At 34.2% G+C, this 24,020-nt stretch overlaps 4 protein-coding genes across 5 annotated transcripts in view; all 4 read right to left on the bottom strand.

The window, feature by feature from the left end:
• Positions 1 to 20,066, bottom strand: part of LOC111711943 (geranylgeranyl transferase type-1 subunit beta) — a 26,268-nt gene extending 6,202 nt beyond the window's left edge. Inside the window, exons 1-5 of the mRNA XM_023486427.1 lie at positions 20,062 to 20,066; positions 15,224 to 15,228; positions 1,673 to 1,679; positions 899 to 985; positions 52 to 99 (exon numbers count right to left, since the gene is read on the bottom strand). Of these exons, the coding sequence (XP_023342195.1) occupies positions 52 to 99; positions 899 to 977 (127 nt within the window). The 5' untranslated portion in view covers positions 978 to 985; positions 1,673 to 1,679; positions 15,224 to 15,228; positions 20,062 to 20,066. The remainder of the gene's footprint in view (positions 1 to 51; positions 100 to 898; positions 986 to 1,672; positions 1,680 to 15,223; positions 15,229 to 20,061) is intronic.
• LOC111711945 (U8 snoRNA-decapping enzyme) lies at positions 2,633 to 7,950 on the bottom strand. 2 transcript variants are annotated; one of them, XM_023486431.1, is made up of 9 exons: positions 7,503 to 7,592; positions 7,308 to 7,385; positions 6,114 to 6,173; positions 5,674 to 5,759; positions 4,874 to 4,965; positions 4,184 to 4,269; positions 3,684 to 3,770; positions 3,380 to 3,428; positions 2,633 to 2,864 (listed from the first exon to the last, which is right to left on the bottom strand). In XM_023486431.1, exons 3-9 carry the CDS (start codon positions 6,122 to 6,124, stop codon positions 2,826 to 2,828), a joined length of 450 nt encoding a protein of 149 aa, XP_023342199.1. In that variant the 5' UTR covers positions 6,125 to 6,173; positions 7,308 to 7,385; positions 7,503 to 7,592; the 3' UTR covers positions 2,633 to 2,825. The 2 variants fall into 2 exon arrangements, with proteins under 2 accessions (XP_023342199.1, XP_023342198.1); XM_023486430.1 differs by lacking the exon at positions 7,308 to 7,385 and having other exon boundaries at positions 7,503 to 7,950.
• On the bottom strand, positions 9,852 to 15,813 carry LOC111711944 (uncharacterized). Its single transcript, XM_023486428.1, has 8 exons — positions 15,703 to 15,813; positions 13,807 to 13,932; positions 13,159 to 13,255; positions 12,806 to 12,877; positions 12,010 to 12,137; positions 11,336 to 11,477; positions 10,466 to 10,606; positions 9,852 to 10,046 (listed from the first exon to the last, which is right to left on the bottom strand). The coding sequence occupies exons 1-8, from the start codon at positions 15,792 to 15,794 to the stop codon at positions 9,993 to 9,995; spliced, it is 852 nt and encodes a 283-aa protein (XP_023342196.1). The 5' UTR covers positions 15,795 to 15,813; the 3' UTR covers positions 9,852 to 9,992.
• On the bottom strand, positions 15,805 to 24,020 carry LOC111711936 (segment polarity protein dishevelled homolog DVL-3). The gene is made up of 14 exons (XM_023486419.1): positions 23,920 to 24,020; positions 23,489 to 23,547; positions 22,844 to 23,056; positions 21,204 to 21,332; positions 20,951 to 21,086; positions 20,499 to 20,603; positions 19,969 to 20,053; positions 19,453 to 19,587; positions 18,774 to 18,866; positions 17,862 to 17,948; positions 17,120 to 17,204; positions 16,662 to 16,728; positions 15,884 to 16,056; positions 15,805 to 15,809 (listed from the first exon to the last, which is right to left on the bottom strand). Exons 2-14 carry the CDS (start codon positions 23,544 to 23,546, stop codon positions 15,805 to 15,807), a joined length of 1,371 nt encoding a protein of 456 aa, XP_023342187.1. The 5' UTR covers position 23,547; positions 23,920 to 24,020.

The following is a 24,020-nucleotide window of genomic DNA, read 5'->3' as shown; positions in this document are numbered from 1 at the left end:
GCATTTTTAGATTATTATCATTATGGTGCAAGTTTATAAATGATTATCTACCTGAAACTGCAAAAAATGCTATAGTGATTCTCTGATTATCAGCTGATCCTAAAATATCAGAAATTAGTCTTAATTTAAGTTCATGGTTTAGTTGAATGAGTTAAGGAAGTATATGCTCTATATATTAATTTATTCTTCGTAATTGTAAAACTCAATTTTTGTCGCGGATTTTTTTTAAATTAGTGCATTTTTAGATATATTAAATGTCGACCATTTATTCCTGGCAAATTTTTAATTTCTAACCATTTTTTAAGCCGTTTTGACGTTTATTTGCTACAGACAACAGACAGACAAGCCATATGAATTTATGAAAGGCCAATTATTAAACAAATGTTAAATAAAATACGGCGAATTCAAGAAAATTTTTTATTTCTGATTAAGTTAAGTGTTTTAAAATAATATATTGACTTTTAGGGATGCCCTACTCCCCCTCCCCAAAGTTGAAGTGAATTTACTAAAAAAGAATTAGGTGAGGTCTTATGGCTGGAGTTTTATCATTTAATCGGAATTAATTTAAAAAAAAAATAGTAAGCATTTTACGGTCTTTAGTATCATATTATTCACAACTCCTTAGAGATTTCTCAGAACAGAACTAGCAATTAATCACTTCAAGTGAACAGATTAAGATAAATGCACACTTCCAAAAGCTATAGGAGAAATATAATTTAGATGAAGGGGGGGGGGGGGTTGAATTAAAAAATATATAAAATTCCTGAATAAAGTTTTAAATCATTACAATTAATGACATTTCTTATAAAAAATAATCTTTTAGGGTTTCAACATAATGTTCAATTCTTAATTCAGACAAAAATTTAATAATTCCTCAATCTGGTTTATTGTTTTCAACCTGATGATCCCGGGAGTATTTTTAAGGTTCTAAGTAAAAATTTTGCATGCTTGTCAATCAATAGATCATCTTCCGCCATTTTTTTCTGAAAAATAATCATAATCATTTATCATATAAAACGAACGGCAACATTTCTAGGATATTTTTCTAGGTTTCCCTCGTCAAAGATTAACATAATTCTCACAATTAAGAAGTAATTTTTCCATTAAAAAATCTAAATTAAAGGTTTTCGAATAGTATACATCGAGATTTCAGAGAAGCAACAATTGGCTCTGGTTCGGCGCTACTAAAAGTACCCAGAGATTTAGGGTGAGAGAGAGAAAATGGCCAACTAGAAAAACTTTAATGGAAAAGAAATAAATGGAACTTCAAGAAACATGGAAGGGCTGCAGAAATCTTTTAACGCTGTATTAACCTGGAGAATGGAGGTTTTTACCTACTTAGATACAGATTTTGCTACTGGCAGCTTTTAATATACTTCCAAATAATAAGCTGGAGTCAGAATTTAAAGAATTTAAGCTGCGGCTTAAATTTAAGCCGCGGCTCAAATATGGTAGGTTCCACTTAAAATTGTATTAATATTTTCAAGATTTAAGCCGGCGCTCAATTGAAACCGGTTTTGGGGGCGCGGCTTAAATTCATTTAATTCGGACACTGGTTAGCTGTTGTTAAGTATCCGAACTCGTCGGAAAGATGTTAATTCTATCGATTGAATCTGGTTCAATGTGTAAGGGAGCTCAGAACAGTCAGGTTCTTATAAACTCTTTCCAGTTTCTTTTGGCTGAATAGAACCCTGTGTGGAATAACATTGCAGTACACCCTACATGTAAAATAAGAAAATAATAGTGCAGAAAAGGAGGGGGTTCTCTACACTTCTCTTTCCCTCCCTCTTGCCAGACACAAGGAAAATATAGAAACAGGAACTATGTAAATCCTGGATACAGACGGGAACAGAACTCGCTAAACCTTGGATAGAGACAAGAACTCTGTAAACCCTTGATAGAGACAAGAACTCTGTAAACCCTTGATAGAGACGGGAACTCTGTAAACCCAGGATAGAGACGGGAACTCTGTAAACTCTTGATAGAGACGGGAACTCTGTAAACCCTTGATAGAGACGGAAACTCTGTAAACCCAGGATAGAGACAAGAACTCTGTAAACCCTTGATAGAGACAAGAACTCTGTAAACCCTTGATAGAGACGGGAACTCTGTAAACCCAGGATAGAGACAGGAACTCTGTAAACCTTTGATAGAGACGGAAACTTTGTAAACCTGGGATAGAGACGGGAGCTCTGGGAACCTTGGATATAGATCAGAACTCTGCAATCATCGAATTAGAATCTTGATGGGTGTGCACCATGCACTATGATACCAGTTTATACTCTGCCGGCTGCAAGGAAAAGATAGATGTAAACGAGGTTGTATTCTGAAGCACTGTGTCGGAGATGAAAGAATCAAAATTTTCTTATCCTATTTGTCATTATTATGGCGAAATGCTGACAATGAATATCCTCAGAGTTTTCAAACCCTGCTTAGTACAGAGAATTTTTTTTCCTGAACCCTCAATCAGTTGAGTCAGACATTCCAGCTGGCAAAACTGAAAACTGCTGATCACTGCTCTTATAAAAATTTTGTTAAAAATTTGTAATTTAAAAATAAATTGTACAAAAAAGGTTTTGAACCAGATATTTTTGGTTCTTTAATTTTAACCATTCAATACAACTCACTCTGATCTATTGCTTGGATATATTTATTTCATTAAATGCAAGTGTGCCTGAAAAAATGTTAAATAAAAGGGGGGGGGGGGCCGTTTTAACTTTTTAGGTCTGTTTATATCAGTGTCAGATAATAAGTTGAGGTGTTCAGAGGTTCAAGGGTTCAGGGTGTAGGGGTTCAAGGGTATAGGGATTCAGGCTTACTACTGGCTAACACTCTGTACTGAGCCTCAGTGCTTCTCCAACTTCCTAAATAATAATCGAAATAGATAAAAATTAAACTCTTTAAATTATGAACATTCAAAAACCTTCCCTGGGGTAATGTAAGGTCACACACATTTTTCCCCCGATCAGTTCAGGCGTTTTTACGTTTATTGGATTTATTGGATAGAAAACAGAAAAACAAGCAAAGTATAATTACTTATCCCCATGGACAAAACGTTACCTATAAAACCTTCAAAGAATTTTTTAGAAAGGAGGCGAGCTACATCCAAAAACAAACGAATATATGTTATTTCATTAAACTTTAAATAGCAGAAAACATAAAAATTATTGAATTGGAGCTATGTCGCTGAACTACCTTCCGCCAGTTTAAATCTTGAATTACTAATTAAAAGTAAAAGATTCATGAGGATTTGAATTGGTGACTCAGGATTTAAACCAGCAGTGGGTAGCTCAGCGACCTCTCCAGAAATTGAACAAAAGATCTGTCTGAACTCGAGACATTGAAGGCTAAGCCGAATTTAGGTTTAGTTGAAAAGTACCTCAGAGGAAAGAACGTTTTTCTCTACCAGACATTTAAGAAGCTGTTCTCTATTTTGATATTTTTATTTTATCATGTTCATTTAGTTAAAGGGTATCTTTACGTAATTTCAAGAGACCTCCATTTAAAACTTCGGCTGGACAAAAATTAATAAAACATTTTAGTTTTGTTTTTCTTTCAGAAAATTGATAATTGCCAAGTATGGTTTCTTTGTAAAATTTACTTTAGACAAGGTTAAGTTTTGTAAAAATAATGTAAAAAATATTGAATAAAGTATTTTCATAGAATCAAATAAAATATTATTCCTGGAGTTTCCAGAAAAGTTATTCTTAAGAAATTGAGGAAATCCACTACGCTGACCTCTCTTGTTTTGATAACTGTACAACGGAACTCTGAAATCAAAAATACACATTGAAAATGTCGATTGGGAATACGACAAAAAACATTGTACCCCAATCAACCCCCAAGTATGTTTTGAAACAAGCAGCCCCCTACCCTCCCGAAAATAAATTTAGATTAAGATTTTAGACTGTGGAGATATTTAGGAGTTATGTGCAGTATTGTACAATAATAAATATTTTAGCAGAATAATTAATACAAATCAAGGTTTTCATTAATTTTAGAATTATAAACCCCTCATTTTTTATTGGAAAATATCTACTCCATGATCATTTATCACAGCAACTCGGATAAAAAATTTGTAATATAAAGATCCAAAATATCTTGTTCCTGTTTACTCAGACAACGGTTTAAAGGGTAAAATAAAATTACGTAGAAAGTTCCTTCAAGATCAAACAAACTGTACCTGATATGCCCTAAAATCTCAACACCGAACTCGGGTGCTTTTTCTCCCTCTTTTTCCATCATAAGAAATTGTTCTCTGCTCACCTCCTAAATACAAAAAATGTCCCAAAATCTTAGACGGTCTGCTGGAAAAAAATAAATTTTTTTTAGCTACCAGGATCTCGACTAGACCTGGTACCTGGTGACAAATCCAGCGAAATCAAAAGACAAATTTTTTTTTAACAAGTTATGTATGATTGATAAAAGGATGAAAAAACGTGTACAATTAATATACTTNTATAAAAAAAATAAACATTTGAAATTTCGTCTGTTCCAATAAACCATGCATAGATCTTTATCTGTCTAACAGATGTGTAACAGAGTTTGTATCTATATTATTTCCAATATTAAACGAACAACCGCAAATATTTTACCAATTCCTGAAATTATCAAAACAATTATGTTGGGTGACCTTCTAAATGTATGGACTTGGTTTAACTCTCCCCTCCCCCCTTCACGTGATAAACTTTCAGTATTTTGTGAAACACCCAGCACCTCCTGTAAAAAGACATTGTTTTATTTAAAAGTCGTCTTTTATGAAATACATTTTTCAGTTGCTAAGAGAGAAACAATTCTTCAAAATATATAAAAATTTTCTCTCTTTAACTGAATAGTCCAGAATTTTGAAAACCCATAAAACTGAAAACGATACCTTACAGAAGAAGTGATTAAGAATCCTTCCTTGAGCTGAGTACCAGGCCCCCACCCAATCTGATTCAAGGAGTCCCAGATCCATCCCTACTTCTTCCTGTAACACCAACGTTTAAATCGTCAATGTATAAAAAAGGAAACAAAATTTTCTTGGGTTTCTTTCTGGGACTGTAGACGTAATTTTCAGTTACCCTTTATTTTTAGAGTGGCATTTCCGATTCACAACAGTACCCTTAAACACTTTGTCTGGTCAAGTATGAATATGATATCTATTAGCCATGTTTTAGATTATAAAAACTGATTATTTTGCATTGTGGTTCTCTACAAAGTGACTTGCGCATTTCTTCTATAGGAATAAATATGCAAAACTTAACACTTCTAAAGCTTTAAAATCCACGTTATCTTCCATCTTATTGATCAGATGAAGGGTCAGATAAATTGTAAAAATTTAAAAACAAATAAAAGTAAAAAATGACAAAGCCACATTTCCATTTAAACGTTCGGTCGGGGTGAACATAATGATAAACAAAAGGGAACCCATTTTATTTTATTTTTATGATCTTGGAGGGATTTTAGAGACAAGGATCTCAAAAATCTTTTATTATTTATTAATTATAGGTTGGAGGGGTTCAAGGGTATAGGGATTCAGGCTTACTACTGGCTAACACTCTGTACTGAGCCTCAGTGCTTCTCCAACTTCCTAAATAATAATCACACTTCCAAAAGCTATAGGAGAAATATAATTTAGATGAAGGGGGGGGGGGGTGACCTATATGGAAAATAATATAAATGGAGTTAAACCTTCCTGAACCTCCCTGTTTAACCCTGTCTCTGCATTTTCTCCAGGATCCAGGATTCCCCCCGGAAATCCAAGTTTTCCATCAAACCTAAACAAAATATTTAATTGTTCTTAAAGCCGATTTAATTATGCTGGTTATTGATACAGCTGGGTGTATGTTATAAAGTAGGTCGGGTTTTCATCCTTGTTAGTTAGTGCGCGATTTGATTTTTAAGAATATATCATCTAGGAGTGCAGGGTCAAGCGGAACAGAACATTTAAAAAAATTATTTTATTTTCTACATCTAAACTAGCTTTAACATATTATTTATTTCGGTAATACATGCAATAAAGTAATATTTTAATTGGGTTGTTACATAAGGTAAAATTGTTTCATGAAATTATACGAAAATATCCATTGAAAACTAAGCCAGGATTAAAAATAAATCCTTTGGTTCCTTACCTCATATGCATATTTACCAAAGCTCTGATTTTATGTTTTTCCCACAGTTTTGCTTCAGTCCTAATCACAAGAAGATTTAGATAGTTAAAATATAGAGAGTATAGACAGGTTTTATTAGCGTTACAAGTATTCGTACTATCATCTTGATAATTAGCGTAAGAGTATAGACTGTAGATAAAAAAGCAGATCAGCACCCAAATTAGGTGGTTATTTATTTGAAGTACTGATGTTTGAACTATTGGTCGTTTGAACGTTTGAGTTTTGTAATTTTGAGATTGGTATGATCCATCAAAGAATGGTTTGAATGAACAATAAAATATTCCAAATTATTATAATATATTCAAATGAACAAAAAATAGTTCGAAAGAACGTAAAAATAGTTCAAATGAACCAAAATAAATTTAATAGAGATAGTTCAAAAACAAAAATATTTCATATGAACCCAAAAATAGTTCAAACGTGTGTATTAATTAGGGTTAAGTTAGAACCAAAAAATAGTTTAAACGTGTGTATTAATTAGGGTTAGGTTAGAACCAAAAAATAGTTCAAACCTGGGTATTAATTAGGGTTAGGTTAGGCTATGATAATTTCTGGACCGAGCACTCCAGCGAGTACGATCAAATAAACATAAAAAATAGTTCAAATGAACCAATAATTGATTAACGTTTATTTCTATATGCTTCAAAAGGCGAGCATCTTAAATAATGAACCAATAATTATATTTAAAATTTATGTATTATTTTTGGGTTTAGGATAGGTTATGACAATTTCTGGGCTAGCGCTGCGGCTTTAACAGGTTATAGGGGGCCGAGCGAAGCGGTTACAAGTTCAAATGAACAGAAAATAGTTGAAGTGCACCAAAGATTGGTCTAATTTTTTTAGTTCTTGTAAACTTTATTTATTTAGACTCATTTATTTATTTAAATTTTTTAAAGCTTTATTCATAATCATTTAAATTATTTTTTGTTCATTTAAACTATTTCATGTTCATTTGAAGTATTTTTGTTTTACGATTATTTCAATAGAACTTTTTTGTTTGTTGTTTGAACTACTCACGTGGTACCACGTTCAGTAGCTTAAACGAACAATTATAGTTCAAATGCACAATAGTTCAAGCGGCGGTAGTTCAAACAAGATAACATCCCCAAATTACTTTCAATTTGCTGAGATCACCCATGTATAATAATTATTTACTCGGCAATCCTAAGCAAGGTGCTCAGTTCTTTTGCCTGTCCTGGTCACAGCGCTCGGCCCAGATACTGTCAACCCAACCTATCTCTCGGTAATTAACATGAACAGTTTAAATGATTCATTTAATAAAAATCGTTCACTAGGACAGACCCAATTAAAGTCTGCGGATGTATTATAATGAGTGTATGTTCAGGTAACCTGGAGAATATCATAACGTGAGCTGCTTGTCTTTCCTCAGCAGAAATCTTATAATTCTTGTCTACAGGTTTAAAACTAGTCAAATCCATGAATTCAACGTTAAAAGTCTTCTAGGACTTTGCTTAATGAGTGATTAAAAACTTTTGATTAACTTGATGATAAAATTGAGAATTGCCAATACCGACAACAAGGAGTTTAGAACGCGGCAATGGAGCGTAAAAATGTTTTTTTTAAAAACGACATTCAAAATGATCGTTTTTTCAGCAGACGTAGGTCCATGGATGGTGTATTTTTGGACCTACGCCCACCCCCTCTACTGCCCATCCGACCTACAAGCACGTGGTTTTAACAGCTGTGATAGGTCCGATGCACTGTAGGTCGGATAGGCACGTTAAAAACAGCATATTGGTGCATCCGACCTACTTTAAGCTGTCGCTTCGACACGACGTTTATAGATATGAATGTTTCGAAGGAACATCGGACGAGGGGGGGAGTCCAGAGTTTCTCAAATAGTAATCACCGCCACCCAAATCTGTTTCGCGGCAAGCGCGCTCCTCAATTGGTAATCTCCACCATCAATTGAGGAGCGCGCTTGCCGCAAAACAGATTTGGGTGGCGGTGATTACTATTTGAGAAACTCTGGACTCCCCCCCTCATCGGACATGCATACCACTCTTTATATGAGGGTCACTTGAAATTACGCATGTATTCCATTTATGTATAATTACATCGTATGATAAAAAATACTTTAAATAATTCGCACTTTTGCCCTTAGCTAAAGGTTTCATTAAACAAGTTTTAATCAGAGCTGAAAACTTTAGAATGGGATATCCTTCATCCCGATCTCTTAATTAATCTGGAGATTAATAACAAGAGAAGAACAAGCCTTAATCTGCAAATTAATAAAAAGAGGAGATCAAGCAATGATCTTGTTATCCACCATTCTAAAGTTTTCAGCTCTGATTAAAACTTGTTTAATGAAATAAATAGGAAGTGTGTATATTATCGAATGTATGAACATGGTTAAAAAGGTATAATTTTTTTTTTAAAGGGGGTTTTTAGGGGGGGGGGTCGAACAACATTTTAGTTTTGCGTGCTGACGCACGCAAAATGTGCCCCCCCCCCCCCTACACAAATGCTTTCGTACGCCTCTGGTATGAAGTATCATAGGACGGATGTAATACAATCACAATTCGGTTCTTGGAAAGGACTTTGCACATATAATGTCATACCTGAGAATGATTATTTGGTCTTCTACTCAGAACGGAACGTAACGATACTAAAAAAAGGAACGAGAACGGAACGATTTAGCTGAAGGCCCTCGTTCTAGAACGGAACGATTTAAAAAAAGTCGGAACGTGCCCAGCCCTAATACAAATTTTAATATGCAATAAATACAACAATATCTATATGGAGCAACTACTGGAGAAAAAGAATATCTTTAAAAAAATCAATAATCCGTACAAAGCTTTTGAATTGCATTTCTTAGCTCTAAAATTTCAAAAATGCATTATTTTGCTAATTTGTAAAATTTTTAATGCTTGTAAATCTTTCACTGAGTGAAAAAAATTTCAGGACTCGAGCATAAAAACCTGATATTAATAATTTATTAAAATTTTGGATAGGTTATCATCTCTATTAGCAATGATATTGGGGTTTAAAGTATAGCCATTTACAGCAATTTTTTAATGTAATCGAATAACGCATCTTACTCTCTCTGAAATTTAACGACAACATAAAAAGAAATTTTAAGGACGGAAATGCCGTAGGACCGGAGAAACAGTACACCATATTCTCGATTGAACAGATGAATGAAAGAATGAATAACAACCAACCCAATATAATTCTAGATTAAGAAAAGGATTTAATCCAATTTCATTTTGACAAGATTTTTTTGTTGAAAATTTTCATGCAAAAATTATTAATTTGTCAAAATCAATGAAAATAGCATTTTTCCGGGGAGAATAAAAACCTAAAAATTTGCACAATTTGAAATAAAATCCGTACAATTTATGGGTAAAAAAGTAAGTTCATTCGTTCAAGAAAAATGATCGGTTTTTAAAAGTTTATTACGTAAAAATAATTAGTTTAGTATAAAAAGTTCAGTTCATAAAACTGAAATATTGTTCGTGAAGTAAAAAACTAACATAATCGATACGATCAAGATCATTCGAACGCTTTAAAATCGTTCGTTAAAAAAAACGATAATTTTTTTATTTCTCTGAACAATCTATTTCGTTCATCCATCGTTATGTTCGTTTTCAAATGTTCGTTCGTTCAAAAAACGATGTCCATCTATGCAAGTGAGTTGATAGCAACCGATCGTGCTCCATTTCTGATGTGCAATGATTAGTTTACATCTATTTTATTTCATCACTCAAGGTAAGAATTCACTAACATTAAATATCTAAGCGAGAAAGCATGAACAATGGAGAAGATAAAACAATCTGATGTGCATTAAAAAAAGTTATTTTTAGTTGCGCACTCACTTCATACTTTCAGGGCCTGTATATACTTAATCTTGTCTTGAATTATCGTGCTCATCTGAAAAAAAGGTTTTGTTATTATTCATATTATTTTGCTGTCCTTTTTATTCGTATTCTAGATTTCAAATATTAGATCAAGTTAAAATATATCTAATCTCTTCAATGCTTGATCTTGATATCCAATGCGGGGAATTTTAATTTGAGGAGAAATGCTTAATCTCTCAGGTAAAGTTATCAGGGGTAAGAGGAATTAAAATAATCCGTAGATCTGCAAATATGGAGATCAATGCTTGATTCACTACCACACAATAGTTCTAACTTCCATGCTTAATTTGCCCCAACATTTGGTAGATTTCCACACCCGTGTTCTTCAAGTTTTTCCTCAAAATTTGCAGTTTTTACAATACTTTATTTCTCCTTAACTTAAAAATGAAATTAATCTGGAAGAAACCCTGACTGATATCAATGAACCACTACCTGTTGCTCCTGGACCAGATAACTCTCCTTCATCTTGAGAACTAGGTTCTGCTTCTCAGCTCCGAGTAGGTCGGGTAGGTTCACACTAAGACTGGAGAAGGAGTCAACCAGGCACTCAGATTCTAGCTCGGAGATGTACTTCTAAACAAACCAATATAATTCAAACAAAATTGAAAACATGAACTCAAACTTTCCAATTCCATTATCTTTGAAAACTGATGGTGTAGACATATGCTAATTTTAAACATAGATTATTTGATCTATAAATTTTTGTCCTACCAATAAGAATTTTTGAATTTTTGTTGCGACATTACAACGAGATAGATTTTTTTTCTGATTTACTAACCAGCTACATATCAAGTTTTGCGTTATTAATACGCAATTGCGAATGGAAACCCTAGGTCATTCATAATGCATGGTTTAAAAAAACAGAATTCATAGTTTGAAATATCAGACGTCTACGTCATCGGGTTGCAAAAATAGAGTGATTAGAAAATCCAAGTTTGCGAGGAAAACTCGACTTTATGTTCTTCTTATATTAGCCATTTAAATGATATTGCGTTTAGAAGGACTGTGCTTATTGTTTTTTTAACAACTATGTACATATTTTCAAAATATTAAACCTATACAAACGATAAGAAAAATGATACCCAAAATTAGATTTTGCCTCCAGTTTAAAAAAATCTTGCAAGTTATACATATTTTAAATAAAATAATTTGTTAGGTTTTTAAGCGGGGCCTTTCGATAAGGGGACTAAAACTTATTATTTACTTTTGATTCAATGAAAAAACGTGATTTCTCCAAGAAACGGCGAAAGGGAATTAAGTTGTTTAAGATATTGGTAGTTCAGACAGGTTTCCCACACAAACCTTGTAGTTCTCCTGTAGAGTCTGATGAAGAGTCTTCCCGTGTTCTTCAAGTTTATCAAGAAGTTGATTGAATTTAGGAACTGCTGAGCCAAACTTGGGACTCACAATTTTCTTCTTATTCTTCTTGACGCCTTTCTGGGATCTGATAAGACAAAAATATGATTTTTGGGATTGAAATTTGGATTCTAAGAGTAAAGCTTCTCTAACTTTGACCTGAGTTGGGAGAGAATGAAACCTGAGAGTACAGCAGCTGCTCTAATATAAACCTGAGTAGGGAGAGAAAGGATCCTGAGAGTACAGCTACTCTAATTTTAACCTGAGTTGGGAGAGAATGGATCCTGAGAGTACAACTGCTCTAATATTAACCAGAGTAGGGAGAGAATGAAACCCGAGAGTACATCAGCTGGTCTAATATTAACCTGAGTAGGGAGAGAATTGATCCTGAGAGTGAGAGTACAGCTACTCTAATATTAACCTGAGTAGGGAGAGAATAGATCCTGAGAGTACAGCTGCTCTAATATTAACCAGAGCAGGGAGAGAATGAAACCCGAGAGTACATCGCTCTAATATTAACCTGAGTAGGGAGAGAATAGATCCTGAGAGTACAGCTACTCTAATATTAACCTGAGTTGGGAGAGAATTGATCCTGAGAGTAAAGCTACTCTAATATTAACCTGAGTAGGGAGAGAATGGATCCTGAGAGTACAACTGCAAGGCAGAAGGACTCAATATTGAACTGTTGGAGTTCTAGCACTCGCCATCTTTCTCCCAAATAAGTCTCAGTCAACAATACCTCCTTTCCCTGGAATATCAATTCATAACTGTATTTTTTGTTAAGAGGAGATTAATCCAAAAATTTAGTTTTCCCCCTTCAAATCATTTATTAACTATTAATTACTACTTAACTGGGAGATTAAGGGAGGATAATTAAATTGAGGGGAAAACCACTTAGCCGAGGGCCTCCAAGACCTTTTTGGGGTTCTAAACCTCACGAGCGTTTTCCCCTCAATTTAATTATCCTCATGAAAACTCCCGGTTAAGTAGTAATTTATCGTTTAATCTCCTGTTCAACGAAATAACCAACCGTGGGGGATAAAATAATAATGAAATCAATAAAACTTTCAATTATGATTTTAATTCTCTTATTTCTTACTAATGCATATGGAAGAATATTTAATTTCTTGATCTAAATCTTGAATTAAATCTGTATGGATCACAGAGGAAGGATCAGTAATTATCCTCCCTGTAAATAGGGAGGATAAGTAATTATCCTCCCTGGAATTAAAAAAGGAGGGAATTTAAGGTTGGTTATTTCGTTGAACAGGAGATTAAATAAACAATTCATACAGAAAATGTAGAACCCAATGGAATTAAAACCCATCCATTGGTGATTATCCAGACCAAGACTTCCAAACATTTGATTTGTTTTAGCTTAATTTTATTAGATAATAATTATCTTTGTTAAATTACCAAGAGTTCTTGATAGGAGGTGAACTGTTCCAGAAGAACATTGAGAATATCCACAGTTGATTCATCCTCAGTCTAAACATATTTTTAGATTTCAGTGAACATTTTTATGAATTATCCCACAGGGCAGGGGGCGATGATTTTTAAAGATCTAGAAAAAAATTCAAAATAAACATCAATAGACAAGTTTTTTCCTTTTTTATACTTTTTACCCAAAAAATTGAAATGATCAGTTTTCAGGCAAAAAAAACAAAGGTCTTATAAGACATGTGGAAATTCAGCCAGTAATTCTTAAACTGAAGGATCAATAAAATTCTCACGAGAATCCCTTTAAATAGAAGAAATACTTGCAATACCTGTGATACAGAGTATATATGAATGCTGTATACTGCAGAGAGAAAAGATTTTGCTACAGACACTTGAAGGCTTGGTAGATAGCAACTTAATCTGGATCTGTGCATAAATTAATCACGTGTCTGTGCTATTTAATATTAAATAAAAAGAATAAAAAAGGGGCTTTGCACTGAACTATTTCTTAAAAGACTAAGATTGATTCAGTCAGTTTGGACCTTTTAACCAGTGGCCGAATTTAAAGAATTTGAGCGGCGGTTTAAATTTAAGCCGCGGCTTAAATATGGTTGGTTCCACTTAAAATTGTATCATATGTTTCAAGATTTAAGCCTGCGCTTAATTTAAACCGGGTTTTGGCAGATTTAAACCGCGGCTTAAATTCTTTAAATTCCATCTCAGATTCTTTTTATTGAGTTTGTTTGTGTTACATTGTGTAAAATGTTTACTTTGACATAACATACAATTTAAAACGAAAATGGACAAATCGTCTTTGGTCGATGTCTTACTTTGCCAGGGTTTAATTTCTTGTCAAGTCCCTTTAAAGTCCTGAACATTTAAAACACGATCCCCATTTCTAATGGTAGGACACAATTGTTCATTATCAGGGAAAGTTTGAATAATACTTTTATTTACTTCAAGTAGAAATGGTCTACCTATAGGGAGCTTGAGGGGTGCTCATCAAAACCTCTTCCTCCAGTTTCTGACTGCATGATTTATGCTGCTCTTCCATCTGAGAGAGAAGAGTCGAAATATCCATCTCATTTTCCACATTCTTAGAACTAAATAAAATCAAAAATTATTCCTCGACTATCTTATATGTAATGAAGTACAAAATAATTCAATTCCTACTTATATTCGATTTAAAGCGTCTTGTAGGACTGAAAAGAAACGGTGAACAGAAGAAACATTTTTAGCAGTGAACACAAACACATTTAAAAGAGATTGAATCAGATAATTTCAGATCTTGATCAGGATTTTAACTGAATTCAAAATGTGTGCTATGATTCCAGAGCTGAGATTTAAAAAGTTAAGCCTGACCTTCGTAAGCTCAAGGATTTGTGGAGTCTCAAGTCTTTGGCTGGATTCTGATTGGTACAGATTCGACCAATAAGAGATGCATTCGAAACTCTCAGATGTAAGGCATTAAAGTAAACTAGATCATAAAGTTAAACTACAGATCATGTTTCGTCATACAAATATCTAGGTATAAATTAAGAGCTAAGCCTCTTCATATATAGTGACATACTGATTCATTGTCTGATTTTCACCATCTAAGAAGATCCTCAGTACATCTACATCATTCATTGTTTCCTGCCTGAGCTTGAGTTCCTGTAATTTGGCCTCTAGAGTAGAAGTTTCCAGGTCTATTGCATTTCTGAGTGGCAGCATTTTTTTACAGTGCAGAGCAAGGAGTATTTTGTTGTCGGATCCGTCTGAGCTCACTGGGCAAATTGTGATCCTCTCTCCTGTCTCTGCTACTGTGTTGGCTGCTCTAAATTCATCTCTATTCCCAAGACCAACATCATACACCTGAGCCGTGTTACTATGTCTGATCCTCGACTATTTGACAGGAATTTCGCCCGGGACCACCATTTCCTCAGGACTGCTAGTATTTTAAGTGATACCAGCTTCTGTATAGAGCCTTGTATCTCTAATTAATGCCTGAAATGCAGCAGTTTCAAAGTTATGTCTTCAATTTAGTGATTTCGTCTATATTCTTGATATTCAAGGTCACTGGATTGTCTTTATTCCAAAGCGTGAAGGCTTTGACTAGAGGGCGTCCTACAAATGTCTCTTTAGGAACCTTAATTTTGCTGCTGCGACGAACAGTTTAATAGGTTTCCAGCCGAGTTCTGTGTACACTATCCTGTTTGTACAAGAAAATGGTATTTTTAAGATTGTGCCCAGCTTGGTCTGAATATGGCTTTCAAAGCTGTCAGATTTGTTTAGTCACCGGGATGACTTCGGCACCGTATAATATTGCTGGCAGAGCTACACTTGTCCACAGAGCTGATGCTGTCTCGACTTTATCTAGGTTTTCTGGGTTGGTCTTTAGAGTTACATCTTTACAAGTGCTCTTGCTCTTTTATCATTAATTTATTCCCTCTCCTGTCGCTGTTCTTGCTGGTGAGATGTATTGGTTTACTACCAAGTATTTCCTCTCCTGTCGCTGTTCTTGCTGGTGAGATGTATTGGTTTACTACCAAGTATTCCCTCTCCTGTCGCTGTTCTTGCTGGTGAGATGTATTGGTTTACTACCAAGTATTTATAATATGCTAAATGTTCTATTATGTCTGACTAATTGACTTCACGATCTTCCAGTCATTATCTTGCGTGATGATGTTAGTCTTTATGGCTAATACCTTCACCCTGAAGTCCCCACACCAAGATTTAAGGATTGATTTTAGGATCTTTAGTTCTTGTGTTGTTTACTTATAAAATCTCAGCTCTAGATAAAGCATTGTTCTTATTCTTTTGCAGACCTCTGAATTGATTTTATTTCTATCCCAAACAAAAGTTTACTCTCTGCATTATGTAAAATGAATTACCTGGGAGAATCGTCGCTAAAATGTTGCTGGACATCATCTGTGAGGTTTATGGCAGAAACTATACCTCGTAGAATCTGTTGACGCAGGCGCATATACTCAACTTCAAGCTAATCAATAACAATTGTTTATTATTTAACAGACGAATAATCCAACCAACCAACCAACCAACCAACCAACCAACCAACCAACCAACCACCCAACCAACCAACCACCCAACCAACCACCCAACCAACCAACCACCCAACCAACCACCCAACCGCCCAACCAACCTGAACTGTACTGGCTAGACTAGGACTAGAACTAGTAAGAGTTGTAACACTTGGAGCTCTTCCATAACCCAGATCTCGGAATCCACTGCAAACCAATCAGACAATATAAATATAACACACAAATTTTTTTTTTTGAGTTTCTCATAAAACCGTTTAAAAAACGTATTAAGTTCCACTGAGCTTAATTTGCACGGAACTGGTAAGTTCAGTATGTTAATGTAAATTTGGCCTTAAATGGGGATGATTGGGTCGCAATCGAGAGCTTAAGTGATTAGCTTTCAGCATATACCCCCTTTCATTTTTCCTTTACACTCCCTTTAATTAAATACAAAATTCAAGGTTCTATCCACACGTGACCTAACATGCTTATTTAAAACCCCCACCCCCCTTCCCCTGCTAATTCAAAGAGAAAATTTCCCTACAGTTGGACTCAGAAAACTGTAGAATCCAAAGACGACGTCTAGTTACGATTTCAAAAAGTTTAATTACATGAAACATAGCAGTTGTGTAATGTACACACATCGAATTCACTTAATAAGTTTTTTTTAACTATTTGCTTTTTAATAACATCAAAACACAAAAGATTGCTAAAAAGTCGTCTTTCTATTCCACCGTTTAAAAGGCCTTACAGTATTTTCCTAATTTTTTTGCAATCATTTTTTGCTCAGAGAATTTAAAATGTCGTCTTTCCTGATGGAAGGTGGAGGCTGGGGCATCTCTAGTCCCCGTACTGCAGCAGTGTGTGCAACCCAAGCACCTAAACCATAATATTTTCTAAAAATGTATTAAAAACGCTTAAGACTTAAGTGACCCTCCTTGCAAAGCTGGCAATGCCCGATTCACAACAGTCCCGTTTACAGCTTTTTCTGATCAAGTATGAAATAGATTTTAATGTTTATATTTTTAAATACTGATTATTTTTAATTGTGATCTCTCTACTAAAGTGACTTGCGCATTTCTACTGCAGGAACAACTAAATGAATTATTAAATACGACATTATCTTCCAGATTATTGATAAAATAAAGGTTTCAAATTCATTTTGAATCGATCATTGCTATCTTAGCATGGAGGGCAACTTGAAATGAAGTTAGCGCCCCTTTAGACAATACAAATAAGTTTAGAATCCCGGGGACAGTCCGTAGCTAACCTGGATCAATTGGTCTGACTGGTTCAGTTTTAGGAACTTCAAAGTAATCCTTTGGATTTGCATCCCAACATTTCGCGACAACCAACTAAACATAATATATTCATCCACTATATCAATTAGATACAGGGTTACTCACAAAGGATGAGACTTTAAAGACGACATGAAACCCTTATAATAAAATGATTCTAAGGTTAAATGAAGTCTTCTGTTATAAAAAAAAATCTTTTCATACTTTATGGGTAACCAAGTGATCAAAATTATTTTGTGAAATTATTTTGTCATTTTTGTCATTTTAAGGTTTCCTGCAATTGTAAACATGATTTAACTTTTAAATAGTTACATTTTTATAGTTTTAGATCGTCATAAGGTCTCATTCTTTGTGAATAACACTGGAATTAGTGAAGATATCCGTATTATCAACGTTAAAAGAGAGGAGGGTCTCAAATACTAGGAAATAATCACAATATGTTTCAAAGTTTATTTTTGCATCATTCCCAGTCTCAGGAAATTATATTTTCACAGAAACTATCCTCAAAACAAATAAAGGAAGAAAAATATTTTGGCGGACAAAATAAAATTTTTACGGAAATACAGAACAAATTATCAATTGTAATTAATTATTAATTAAAATCCTTCTATATTGGGAACACTTCTTGTTGTTAAAGAAAAGGGATTAATTTTTCCATGAACAAATAATACGCCCTCACGAGTAAATAAAATGAAATACATTGTTTAAAAATACCTTAATAGGTCCAGGTTTTTGAACAACATCCCTCAGTACTCGAACTGCCTCATCATTGCTCATATTTTCAAAATTTATGTCGTGAACCTAGAAACCAAAAACCATTTTTCACAAAAATATGACATTAACAAAGGATTGTTCAATGCCAATTATTTCTAAAATTCATGAAATACTGCAAAATCACAAATATCGACTTTAATCATTATATTTTTAATCTAAACTAATCTTTTGATCTGCATTCTTATTTTATTAATTAACATGACTTTCTTGCAAAAATTGTTAGCTTTTAATCGTTGCTCTGAAAGTCGGCCATTTTTAATCTTTTTAAAACTTTGGCGGGTTTTTTATTCTGAATGGTCGAATTTTTAACAAATATATTTTACAGGAGTTTTTTTTTCATATGTGATGTTCCATTAACCTTCACTGGGGGTATGTGAAGTACCACAAAAAATTTGGGCCCGATCGGTTTAGTCCTGTTGACGTTTACAAACAAACAGAATAAATGCCGCGGAATTAAAGACGACTTTAAAAACATCGTTTCCAAATAACAAGACGATGTAGGTAGGGCTGTCAATCGTTTTGGATAGTTTTGAGAAAAAAATCAATAGAACTTTTAAGTATTATGTCAAAGTTTGCTTTATTAAACTTTGCAATATCTTTCTCCTAAGAATAATGAAAATGGAATAACGATCCAAAAACGATCCAAAAGCGATCGTTGCAATACGTTCGTTTTTGCATCGTTTTTAAACCTTTTTTCTTTCTTTTATTGCCATGTATCTTCGGTCAGGGTCAACATTTGACATAAGAAAGGCAGATGTTTAGTATAAAAAAAATGAATTACATTGTGACGAATTTTGATCCTAAAAGACAAAAACGAGCGATAAACGAACCAACTGAAAGCACATCACTAACCTGTAGGATCATATCTCCAGGTTCAATTCTTCCATCTAAAGCTACTGCACCTCCCTTCATAATACTTCCAACATAGATACCACCGTCTCCACCCTGCAACAACGTATATACAAATAGAATATGGAATACGAAAACGACTTCACACTCAAGTTGTGATTTTAAATAGTCAAATGAACCTGAAACAATTATCTGTACAGATTTTTGAACAGACCCGTTTCAGTTGATAAGCTGATGTTCAAGCTACCATGGTTTAACTACTCCCATTTCTTTTTGTTTAGTTTTTAGATTACTCCAAGAACATACGATTTCTGAAAGTGAAACATTGTCTAACTAGTCCACAGTTGATCTGTTGGTTATTTTCTACGAATGTTTCCTTTTAAAACTAATTAGCATGGGACAGTTGGGACTACATAATAACCTTCTCGAAACTTCCATCCTGAAGTACAAAATTTGAGATTAACCTTTTGCACTAACTCTCAAACAAATAATAGTTCAAGTGGAAAAATTATTTTTGAGAGGATAGATTTATTTTTGCTTTAAATGCTTGTCTCTGTCAATCCGGTCTAATCATTTCATGATCCGAACCCAATAATTTTACGGTCTAGTAATTATACTGTATTGAATTGACTCGTACCGGCAGGTCCAGGCTACCCAGAGTGTAGTCAATCCGCAGATGTACCTGATTAGATTGTCCAACAATAGAGATGCCGAGGAAGTTGACGGTGTCCATGTTCAAGGTGACCGTGATGATGTTCAAGCTCAAGGTGGAGTCCGTCACACTGGAGATAGAACTTGCTCGGGACAGGTGGGTCGGCTGTAACAGATTTTATAAAATAACACTCAGGTTTGAAGTGTAAACAAACAACATGTTTTAAAGTTTAAACAAACAACAGGTTCGAGTGGAAACAAACAACAGGTTCAAGTGTAAACAAACAACAGGTTCAAGTGTAAACAATCAACAGGTTCAAGTGTAAACAAAAAATATGTTTAATTGTAAAACAACAATAGATTTAATTGTAAACAAACAGATGTTCGTGTAAACATTTGACAGGTTTGAAGTGTAAACAAACAACTGTGGTTTTCATGGGTGGCATATCCCTCAGGTTTACAGTTTGGCGCATTAGTATTGGATTTTTGAGATTCAATGAACAACGACCGGCACTTCAGCAGTTATATAATAAATATTAAAATGTACCTTTTTGTGTTTTAATCTTTTCTGTTTCCGCATCCGGTTTGCATGCTGCCGTGATACAGATGTTGCCTCGGTTGAAGTGGTAAATCTGGAAACAATCAATCAATCAAACGTGTAGACTTATAATTAAATTGATCAATTTTAACTCGTAGATCAAGCAATAAATTAATCAATTAAACTAGCAGATAAATTCATAAATAATTAAGTCACTCAATCAATCGTTCAATTTTTCAATGTAATAATTAGACAGTATGTACCAAAAGAAGATTTACTTTGAAAACTTTTCAAAAAGAACCTAAAAAATCTGAACACAGTTTATTGCAAAATTACAAAATATCCAATTTACTTCAGAAGAACTATGAATCAAAATTTAAGGAACAGTTCATTGCTATCTTGTCCAAATGCCAGAAAAGCTGCTATTTTTATTTGATGATACAAGATATACAAGAATTAATAACTACCAATCCAATTATCAACTTATCTACATTTTGCTGAACTGAAATTTAATTTTTCAAACAGTTTGTAAAACGAACCTAGATGAAGCCATGGATTCATTATCCTCGGTATCAAAATAAGAACTGTCAATCTCGGAGGACAATATTGAAGACGCATCATTTCGGAATACTCCACCTTCAGCCCTGAAATATTAAAAAATAGTTTAAAAAAACCATAAAATGATAATATTAAATTAATATTATCTAAAAAAAGTACTCCTAAAAAACTAAGATTTTAAATTCAGAGGGTTATTGATCTACTTAAACTAAGACCAAACAAAGAATTTATCACGTTAGTTCTCAAAGTTAGCTTTTAGTTTGATTATGTTAATAATGAACTTACACTTCGATATGGGTTTAAATCATACCCAGGGGAAGTACTTTCATGAAAATGCATCTTAAAATTTTTTCTCTCTCTCATCTAATGCCCATCCNATCAAATAACATATGCAAAATACTTCCAATTACATAGCCTTAACGCCTGGTGTCACCTGAGTCTATGTGAGCGACCGTTGAGTGGCATTCTATGCTCGTATTTCCTGCGACCGATCTGACTCACGGAGGTTATACTAGATTCAGTGTCATCAAATGTATCTGTTCTCAGTTGAGAACTCTCAATGTCTGTTCCTGAATCATAGATATATTGGTTTATTTAATTAATAAATCTTTTTGAATTTCGACAATGTTAATATTAGTTTTCATAGTTTTTTTATAGTTATTAGGGGGGGCGGTTAAATACAATACCTGTATCGTCTGGCCATCCTACGTCTATAGGTATAGGAGGACCTCCATGGAAGGAAGGAGGCCTGGTTTCTCCTACTCCAGGTCCTCGTTCAACACCAGGAGGAATACTCTCAGTACCACACTGGGAACCTAGAGAGAGAATCATTCATAAACATCAGAAATATAAACTTCGCTAGACTGTTTGATTGTATCCAATAAACGTCAAAACGGCTGAACCGATCGGGCAAACATTTTTTCGAGGCAACTCACATGACACTAAGGGAGGTTCATGGATGCTCAGAATTGCAAATATGTGTCTCTAAAAAAGTTGATGCTCACAGATAGTTACAATTAAAAGTTAATTAAATAAGAGGAGTGCCTTAAAAACTTTTTTTTTTATTAATTCTACAACTAGATTATTGAAGATGACAAATTAATTAAATAAAAATAATTATTTAATTAAATGACTGTCAATTACATCATAACATTTAAGATAATTATCCTTTAAATCTTAAAAAGATTAGTTCATTTTTAAACAAATCAACACACAACCAATTTAGAAAACAAATAAAAAAAGGTTTTGAGTTTTTATCTCATCAATCAAGTTGCATCAGAAATTATATTCTCAACATCAAGTAGAGCACAAGATGATTTAGAGAAGGTAAGGCTGACGGATTTAAAACTTTTAGGAAGGTAAATTCGGGAGGAGTTGGGGGATTTAACAATTTTAGGAAGGTAAAGTAGGTAGGAGTGTGGGATTCAACAATTTTAGGAAGGTAAAGTAGGTAGGAGTGGGGTATTCAACAATTCTAGGAAGGTAAAGCAGGGATGAGAAGGGGGATTTAACAGTCTTAGGAAGGTAAAGTAGGGAGAAGTGGGTAATTTAACAGTCTTAGGAAGGTAAAGTAGGGATGAATGGGGGGATTTAACAATTTTCGGAAGGTATAGCAGGGAGGAGTAGGGGGGTTTAACCATTTTAGGAAGGTATAGTAGGGAGGAGTTGGGGATTTAACCATTCTAGGAGGGTAAAGTAGAGAGGAGTAGGGGGATTTAACCATTTTAGGAAGGTAAAGCAGGGAGGAGTGGGGGGATTCAACCATGTTAGGAAGGTAAAGTAGGGAAGAGTAGGGGGATTTAACCATTTTAGGAAGGTAAAGCAGGGAGGAGTAGGGGAATTAAACCATATCAGGAAGGTAAAGCAGGGAGGAGTAGGGGAATTAAACCATATCAGGAAGGTAAAGCAGGGAGGAGTGGGGGGATTTAACCATTTTAGGAAGGTAAAGCAGGGAGGAGTAGGGGGATTAAACCTTATCAGGAAGGTAAAGCAGGGAGGAGTGGGGGGATTTAATCATGTTAGGAAGGTAAAGCAGGGAGGAGTGGGTAATTTAACAGTCTTAGGAAGGTATAGCAAGGATGATTGGGGTAATTTAAAAATTATCGGAAGGTAAAGTAGGAAGGAATGTGGGATTTAAGAATTTTCGGAAGGTAAAGCAGGGAAGAGTAGGGGGATTTAACCATATCAGGAAGGTAAAGTAGGGAGGAGTGGGGGGATTTAACCATTTAAGGAAGGTAAAGAAGGGTGGAGTAGGGGGGTTTAACCATTTTAGGAAGGTAAAACAGCGAGGGATTAAACAACTTAAGAGAAGGGCGGAGTTGCTGACCTGAATCTGAGAGAATACTAGTATCCGCCGAAACAAGCCAACTGACAACCCGGCCATTAAAGCAGGGCAGAGGACATTCCTCCTCTATAATCTCCTCCTTCACAACACCGAAGTCGTCGTCCATCGACTTGAAGAAGAACTTGTAGTTGGGACGGTTGAGAACATTCTTGAAGTCTGCGAGGGTTACTTTGTCCGGTCCAACGGGGAGTTTTACTACAGATCGTTTTTCATTGAGCATTAAAATCAATATCAAGGAAAATATCAAGAAAATAAGATAATGTTGGGTGAAACTTAAAATTAAAAGTGCAATCATCGATTCACAATAGTTGACTCTTGTTAACATAGGTGACCGCAAAACGGTCGTTTATCCTAAGTTTTATTCTCTGGTATTAAAAAGGGCAATGGGCATTGCCAGTTTGAAGAAAATCTCATCAGTAAAAAGAAACCGTTAAGAATTATGAATTAGGATGGCGATCTTTAAATACATTCATTTACTAAGAAAAGACATTTATAATAGAAAAAATCCTCAAAAAAAGGACAAAACTGGAAATTAAGAGACGGAACTTAATAAAAATTTATTTTTTATCAAAAAATTCAAAAGAATAAGACGAAAATATGCTTTGCATTTTAAGATGAAATAAATCCCTAGATACGGTGTATCTTCGTCATCTATATGGTAGATCACCTTGGTTTCTTCAACCATCCTGCAAAAAAAACATAAAAGATATGAATAATCTTTAAAAATAACCAACCTCATTAAAACCTTAATTTGTCAGAGACTATAATACGGAAAAAAGGCGTGTTATTAAATTAGATGTTTTGCTGGGAAACTATTAAAAAAATGTGGGGGGGGGGGGAAATCTTGACAATTGATCTCCACTTTTCATTCTGTTTTTAAAATCTTAAAATATACACTATACAGTATACAGTTTGCACCCTGTGAACAAAAATTTAGAATTAGTCTAAGTTTACAAGTCACATTTAACAAATATGCTTTCTTTGATTAAATCAGAACTTAAAATAATTTTAAAAACAGAAGTGCAAAAAAAATCCTCTTTATTAAATCTTTTAGTTACCTAATGGATGTATAATTAGCAAGAGCAATAACTAAATCTGGTTTGTAATATTTCAAACGTTTACTGAACTCATTCTTTGTAAGCTATTCTGAAATAAAAGT

The sequence above is a fragment of the Eurytemora carolleeae genome, unplaced genomic scaffold (genome assembly GCF_000591075.1).
Source record: "Eurytemora carolleeae unplaced genomic scaffold, Eaff_2.0 scaffold1210, whole genome shotgun sequence".
Taxonomy (NCBI): domain Eukaryota; kingdom Metazoa; phylum Arthropoda; class Copepoda; order Calanoida; family Temoridae; genus Eurytemora; species Eurytemora carolleeae.
This window is presented reverse-complemented; position numbering and strand designations above follow the sequence as displayed.

What these genes read in the sequence shown, in the direction of transcription:
- LOC111711945 (XM_023486430.1), bottom strand. Translation starts at nt 7,591, where the DNA reads ATGGATTTGACTAGTTTTAAACCTGTAGACAAGAATTATAAGATTTCT. An exon ending in TTAATCACTTCTTCTGTAAG is followed by an intron (nt 4,270 to 4,873) that starts GTATCGTTTTCA and finishes TTTTGTATTTAG; the next exon opens with GAGGTGAGCAGAGAACAATT. An exon ending in AAAACGTTCTTTCCTCTGAG is followed by an intron (nt 2,865 to 3,379) that starts GTACTTTTCAAC and finishes ATTATTATTTAG; the next exon opens with GAAGTTGGAGAAGCACTGAG.
- LOC111711944 (XM_023486428.1), bottom strand. Translation starts at nt 15,794, where the DNA reads ATGCGCCTGCGTCAACAGATTCTACGAGGTATAGTTTCTGCCATAAAC. An exon ending in ACCCCTCAAGCTCCCTATAG is followed by an intron (nt 13,256 to 13,806) that starts GTAGACCATTTC and finishes ATTTATGCACAG; the next exon opens with ATCCAGATTAAGTTGCTATC. An exon ending in CTCTACAGGAGAACTACAAG is followed by an intron (nt 10,607 to 11,335) that starts GTTTGTGTGGGA and finishes TGGTTTGTTTAG; the next exon opens with AAGTACATCTCCGAGCTAGA.
- LOC111711936 (XM_023486419.1), bottom strand. Translation starts at nt 23,546, where the DNA reads ATGGTTGAAGAAACCAAGGTGATCTACCATATAGATGACGAAGATACA. An exon ending in AGGATGGCCAGACGATACAG is followed by an intron (nt 21,087 to 21,203) that starts GTATTGTATTTA and finishes TCTATGATTCAG; the next exon opens with GAACAGACATTGAGAGTTCT. An exon ending in CTGGAGATATGATCCTACAG is followed by an intron (nt 17,949 to 18,773) that starts GTTAGTGATGTG and finishes TTTGGTTTCTAG; the next exon opens with GTTCACGACATAAATTTTGA.